Source organism: Phocoena phocoena, chromosome 2, assembly GCF_963924675.1.
Source record: "Phocoena phocoena chromosome 2, mPhoPho1.1, whole genome shotgun sequence".
Classification (NCBI taxonomy): domain Eukaryota; kingdom Metazoa; phylum Chordata; class Mammalia; order Artiodactyla; family Phocoenidae; genus Phocoena; species Phocoena phocoena.
The window spans coordinates 139,692,924-139,699,715 of record NC_089220.1 but is presented as its reverse complement, the minus strand read 5'-3'; the positions used below and the strand labels follow the sequence as shown (position 1 = coordinate 139,699,715).

The following is a 6,792-nucleotide window of genomic DNA, read 5'->3' as shown; positions in this document are numbered from 1 at the left end:
TTACAGAATTACTGAGGAAAATATAGGATATTTTTATACCTTTGGTGTGGGAAGGTCTTTTCTAAACAACATGAAACCTAAAAGATATAATAAGGGAGAAGATAAACAGATTTTACCACCAAAAATATATTGAAAGTTTGCATATGATGGAAACCACCAAGGTTAAAACACAAATGACAGATTTGGGAGAAAATATTTGCAGCACTTCAAAAATTGGTGAGTACAGTTACTTTAGGAGAATAGCTTGCTTTGGGCTCCTTGGAGCAAGTCACTGGGGCCTGCTAAGCAGCGACCTAAAGATTCAGCAGTGACCAGCTGAGTTCTTCCAGGTCATCCAAGGGCGTTGCTGCCGGCACCAGGCCAGGGCGCGTGGAATCCTGTCTACATCTTAGTGAAAGCATGAAGTTTATCAGTGTGAAGTGCTTAGCACAGTGCCTGGTACGTATAAGAGCTCAGTGAATATGAACTATAATCGTATTAGTAAAGGATTCTGAGCGGTTATACTATAGCAGGCGTTATTTGCAAGTATAATGTAATTTGTAATCAAATGATAAGGGAGAATCTGTGAACCCCCGAGGAAATTAGCAGAATAAAGGCTGTTCTCTCTGGAGGTCTTAGATGTGCAGTGAAGTTATTCATCTGCCAGGAACTGAAATGTTTACTCCTACACACTGGCCTTTTAGAACTCCGTAAGGCAGCATTGCTCAAGGTGTGGTCCAGAATCACCAGAATTCCTTGTTGAAAGTCCAGCTTCCTGGCCTGCCCTGACTGGGGCTCCTCCTTAAGCCCGCAGGCTGAAATGGGCATCTGTGCGGCAGAGCCACGGATCCCGGAGACCGACCTGTAACAAGAGCAAAACCCAAAGCCCTTCCTTAGTGCACGAGAGGAGAGACGGATCCCTCAGCAGAACCTATTGGACCAGTCTCTGGGAGGAGGGGCCAAAGAATCTGCATTCTTAACAAGCTCCCAGGTGAGTCTTCTGCACACGTAATTTGGAAAGGGGCCTACTATTTTAAGGCTAGCGGCAACACTTTCCCACGGGGCTCTGGCCCTGAGGCCTCACAGTTCTGAGGGTTACATCAAAACCAGAACGGGATCCCTTATATATACTTGAGAAAGTGTTTGCAGTTCAGGAAAGTGGATTACTTGTGCTTGATTGAAATTTTTTGAATATACTTTTCAGCTTCCATTTCTTAAAGGACATTCAATTTTACAGTTATTTAGATCCCATTTGTTGCAAGTATTATTGTCTTATGAACTCTGATAACTGTACCATCTCCATTCTGACAGACTTCCCTTTATGGTATCAAGTAGGAAAAAAGATATCTCTTTTGCCTTTTGTAGAAAAATGCACCTTTCCAGTTCAAAAGTGTTTAAAAATTAAATTATGTGTATATGTAATTCAGTTTATAAAATGTGATGTGCAGAAAACTACAGCCTTTGTAGAGACCATAGGCTAAAGTGTTGGTCTGTTTCTTAGATCAATGCCTGGAGTTAAGAATATAAGTAAATTAACCTATAAACCATACTCTGGAATTGGAAAGAACTTAAAAACCATTGTGTCAATGTAATTTGATAATCTGACACACACAATTTCTAATAAGCTATTTTTGAGTGTTTCTTAAAAAAAAAAAAAATCAACCAGGGACCTTAGGAGTAAGGGAGAACTCAGGCGGAAAGAGTGAGCCCAGGAGGCAGACACCCTTTTCCCCAAGAGGGCCTGCTTTCAATGCAAGATCCTCTGTTATGTAATACGGAATTTCTCTTCAATTACAAACATGTATGATGTCAGTTCTAGAAGGGCACATAGAGGCCATTTAGTCCAACCCTCTCATTTTACTAATGAGGAACTGAGACCCACAGAGGTTACATGAACTCACCTATGTCAGTGGCAAAGCCAATTAAATGTTCTTTCCAGTATGCAATCTCGATACAAGGTTATTGAACAAATCAATTTTCAGTGACATAAAACACATTAAAAAAAAAAAAAAGGAACCAGGACATAACAGAAGCAACTTCAGCCACTGGAAATGGATAGGATTCTGTTCCTCTCTGCAACTCTCCATCCATAGAATCATACTGTTTCCATGAAGAAGGGAGGGCTGTATGGCCAGCTGGAACCATGAAGAGAAAGGCAGACTCAAACTGTAAGAGCTGAGTCCCCCCAAGCAGAGTGGGCCAGGCCCACACAGTGCTCTGATTTGGCTTGCCTAGGGGATGGGTATGAGCTGTGTGGAGAGAGTGGCATCTTTACCTGAAATTGACCTGCTTACCACACTGTCTTGTCACTGTGGTTAGCTAATGACACTCATGCCCTCACAGAGAAAGGAGATCATAGTCTGGGTGGTAGGAATGAGGCTAACCATCCAAAAGAGATCTCTGAACTAAATTTTTGTTTCTCCGTAACAAAAATGCGTACAAACACTTCAAGGAGCAATTCTCGTAGAAAAAAAAATAAAGATAAATGAGAGACCAGATCCTTCACAGCAAACCTCAGTTTTACTTAGGGTCAGTGGGAAATCTTATTTGATGATAATAGTTGCCAGGACCAAGTGCTGCAGAGTGTCCATCCATTTTGGCTCCTGACTTAGACCTCCCTAGTTGAGAATAAATCTGGAAGGAAAGAACTCTGAAATTAGGTAGCCTAGGCACAGGAAGCCTATGTGGGGTTGGGGATGAGGCCTCCTTGGCATTTGGAACATGACAGGGATGAAGATGTAAGACACAGCATTGGGTGTGGAGGCCTGAGAAGCTCAGTAGGGGAAAGACAGGTTTTCTTGTCAGAATGCCTGGGGACTTGTATTCAAACTAGATGAGTAAGCACACCTGTACTGCTGCCCCCTCAACTCCTAATGCCTAAGAATGCTAAACAAAATATGAAACATGGAAAAGCAAGGGACTTCCCTGGTGGTCCAGTGGTTAAGACTCTGTGCTCCCAATGCAGGGGGCCTGGGTTTGATCCCTGGTTGGGGAACTGGATCCCCATCGCATGCCGCAACTAAGACCCGGAGCGGCCAAAATAAATATATATTTTTTTAAAATGTAAAAGCAATGGTCATACTCAAAACAAGAGGAAATCTCCTTTGACTAAGAATGGAGAGAAGAGCTACAGCCATGAACAGAAGACGAGGCCATGCAGCTCCAGAGAAATGGAGACCAGTTGAGGACAGATCCTCAGAGTGGCCAGGAATCTCTTTGTTGTCATTCTAATTCTAGGCTGGAAGTAAACCTTTTGATTCCCAGCCCAGCAAAAGCCAAACTAAGCATACAATTGTGAAGCCCCCTATAATCAGAGAGTTAGGGTAGTAAGGTATTAACATTAATTTCCTGATGTTGATGGTTGTAGTTTGGTTTATGCAGGAGAATTTCTTTGTCCAAATACTAAAGTACTTAGGGGTGATAGTCCATCAGGTCAGCAAGTTAATCTCAAATGGTTCAGGTGAAAAAGTTACTTATGTTGTACTTCCAACTTTTCCAAAAGTCTCTAATTATTTTTAAAAATTATTGAATTAAAAAAAAAATCCACTCTATTGGCTCAGATCAAACAGGTTATCTAGGGAGGCCAGACTCATAATCCAGATCCACTAGCCTCTTCAGATTTGATCTTTACTATGTCCAGCGTGGTTGGAGCTAACCTCAATTGTGGTCATTTTTGTCTGGTTAAAAAGGCCCAGCAGTGTGGCAAAAAGAGAGAGGGATTCTGGTCTTGTTGATCATTAACAAGTCTTCTCACCTCCGAGAGCTTCATATTTCATCTCAGTAAAATGAGAACAATAATCCCTACCCTGCCTATCTCATCTGGTTATTATAAAAAACAGATGAGGTAACACCTGTGAAAAGGTTTTGTAAAACATCAAGCACCTCATGACCACGAAGTGGCCTTTGACCTAACAACCTCCTCATCCTCACAGATGTACCCTTTTCAAGTGTGCTAATAGGCCTCAGCTGCTCAGCACCGACCAAAAAACCGATCAGTTGGGGATCCCTTCAGGCGGACACCTTGAAAAGCTCCGCCTCCTCGCCCAGATCCCGCCCACCGCCGGGCTCTAAGCGTGGGTCAGTTCCCGGGCCACTTCCCGAAGCGCCCGGAAGTTCCTGTCGCTTAGCAACCAAGGGAACCCGAAATGTGATGAAGGGGAAACTGGGGGTGGGATGCAAACTTCGGCAAGTTTCCGTTGCAACCCGGGGTTTGAGGGACCCGCGGTCCCCCACCGGCCCTATCGTGTTGCTTCTGGGGACTCTCCCGTGCTCAGCAAGAGCTGCCAGTAAGCAGGTTGGCACTCCTTTCCAATGTATCTGTCAACCCATCCAACTTTCTTAATGAGGAAGCCTGCCAATTTTTGAATACCTGTGTGTCAGGCACGTCACATAATCCAGCCCTGATAATTACACAACCTATCTTACTGATAAGGAAGCCAGTCTCCGAGGGGTTGAGGCCCTCAACCTGAGGGATCTGTCCCAGGGGCACACAGTTGGAACCCTGCCCTACTGAAGGGCAGGTATCCCCCCTCCCCCCATCGGTTCCCCAATGGGGAGGCTGGAGAAGGAGCAGCAGCAGCTCAAACCTTTATCCAAATGTTTTATTTTGCATAATGACTTTTGAACTAGCGTTTATATATAAGCCCAAGTCCCTGAGGGGCCAGAGATCCCACCATGCAATCAGACCCAAGGCCTGGAGAAGGGCAGTGAATGCATTAGAAATGGGTGGGGCGCATCATCCCACAATCTGGGGCTCAGCTTAGTTGGCAGATCTTCAGAGTGAGAAAGGACACGTGTATTTGGTCTCTAATACCTGGGCTGAGTGAACCAGGGAGGAAGCTCGGGAGGCACCGAAAGGCTGAAGTATGAATCTTCTCTGGCCTGGGCAAGGATGGAGTCTGTGCCACTGGATGGCTCCAAATACTGCTCAGAGTGTCAGCCCCCGCTCCTTAAACAGCTGCTTTAGGGCGTCTTCCAGCTGTTGGTTTGTCCCCTGAAGCCCCTTCACCACCTGTGCTGCCCACTCGAAGTATTCCTGGACTCGGTGTTCGGACCATCCTGCATAAGAATGGACAGGAAACTGCTCACGTTGACGTCCAGGAAGGCACTGGATTTTGCCCACTTCCTGGAGGGCTTGGTGCAGGGCTGTGAGATGAGTTCCTGATGGACGGATTTGTTCTGAAAACTTCCCCCTTGCCCAGCTACTGCATTTCTAGTGTATGAAAGAAGATCAGAGTGGTCTACTAAGATTAGTCTAGGGAATTAACAAGAACACCCGGGCTTTTTTTCAGGGGAAGTGACCAAGCTGTGCCTTCAGAAGGTGGATACCCCTCCCCTTGCCCTCAGAGCAGGTGGAGGAGCATACCCTCTGGGGTGCAGCGATTCAGGTCCCTCAGATTGTACAGTTTGTCTGCCAGCTTCACCAGTTTAGCCCCGGGGCTGCTGTGGGGTGCCTGCTCCACCTGCAGCCGCTTTCTCTCCAGCTTGGGCAGAGTCTTGTCATCTGTTACCTCCTCCACCAGACGCCGCACTTGTGCCCCGAAGTGCAGCTCCACCTCATCCAGGGTGGTGTCTGTGTCCTCCACCGTGTCATGGAGCAGGGCTGCCTGGGGACAGGCTCTCACTCAGTCCTGTGACGCCTGCCAAGGGGAACCCAGAGCTGAATGGGGCCCCTGACCCGCACCCCAGCCTCCTAGCAGAGGAGGAAAGTTACCTGTAACACCACAATGTCAGAGATTCCTGCCTCGTGGGTCAGGATACGAGCCACACCTGACGGGGCAAAGCAGGAAGTCAGACAGGAGGGAGTCCCAGGGCGGCGTGTTGTGGGTTTTGTAGAGCCAGATGTGGCCCCTCACTAGCTGGGTGACCTTGGGGAAGTCCTTTACTCTTTTTTGGATGTTCACTCTACAAAGGGAACAATCATGCCTACCGCCCCAGGTTGTGGTGCGTCACGAACAGTGCCTGGCACAAGGACTGGTACGGACTAGGTGCTCGATGAGGTGCACGCCCCCCGGTTCCCTTCCCGGTCCCCACCCCCTAGATGCTACAGCCGTTGCTCCCCTGGCGGCGCGCCCACCGATAGGGTGATTGATGTAGGGGGTCCCTTCGGGGTCCTTCCGCCGCTGCCATTGGTGCTTGCGAGCCGCGAAGTCAGCCGCCTCCAACAGCTGGGCCGCCTCGGAGCCCATCGCGCGGGTGGCGCGGGGACCTCGGTCCCAGGATCCCGGGGAGCGTGGACCGAGCTTCCACAGCGCCCCCTAGCGCCGCGGAGGCCTGAGGATTGTGGAGTCTGGCCCAGAAGAGTTTCTCTGGGGTTGACGTGAGGGCCCTGGGTGTGGGAAGCTGCCCTCAAGATCGCAGCCCCTGGTTAAGTGGGCTTTGCTGATGGTGCAAGAAGAATATGGCCTGGCTCTGGGAACCCACATCCTGGCGGAAGGAGGAAAATACACAAGACATAAGACAGCAGCCTCACAGTGTGTCCAGGGCAGGAAGGCACAGGGGACTGGTAACTTGGAGGAAGGGCAATTCACCTAGCCTCTGGACCAGAGACAGCTTCTCCCAGGAGGGTCCTCTCCCGCCATGGCAAAACAATTTTCAAGCTGTCAATGCTCTGAAAATTCTCAAAGCGCTCTAAAAATAGTTCTTGTGCTTCCCTGGTGGCCGCAGTTGTTAAGAATCTGCCTGCCAATGCAGGGGACATGGGTTCGAGCCCTGGTCCGGGAAGATCCCACATGCCGCGGAGCAACTAAAGCCCATGTGCCACAGCTGCTGAGCCTGCACTCTATAGTCTGCGAGCCACAACTACTGAGCCTG

The 6,792-nt window shown here is 48.3% G+C and overlaps 1 protein-coding gene across 1 annotated transcript; it reads right to left on the bottom strand.

Moving 5' to 3' along the window:
- Positions 1-4,337: 4,337 nt before the first annotated feature.
- HDDC3 (HD domain containing 3) lies at positions 4,338-6,208 on the bottom strand. Its single transcript, XM_065872476.1, has 4 exons — positions 6,056-6,208; positions 5,693-5,748; positions 5,345-5,585; positions 4,338-5,037 (listed from the first exon to the last, which is right to left on the bottom strand). Exons 1-4 carry the CDS (start codon positions 6,165-6,167, stop codon positions 4,907-4,909), a joined length of 540 nt encoding a protein of 179 aa, XP_065728548.1. The 5' UTR covers positions 6,168-6,208; the 3' UTR covers positions 4,338-4,906.
- Between the last annotated feature and the right edge of the window lie 584 nt (positions 6,209-6,792).

Coding starts and splice junctions, on each gene's coding strand:
- HDDC3 (XM_065872476.1), bottom strand. CDS start 6,167: ATGGGCTCCGAGGCGGCCCAGCTGTTGGAGGCGGCTGACTTCGCGGCT. Junction 5,586..5,692: donor CTGACATTGTGGTGTTACAG/GTAACTTTCCTC, acceptor GCCTGTCCCCAG/GCAGCCCTGCTCCATGACAC. Junction 5,038..5,344: donor GAATCGCTGCACCCCAGAGG/GTATGCTCCTCC, acceptor ATTCTTATGCAG/GATGGTCCGAACACCGAGTC.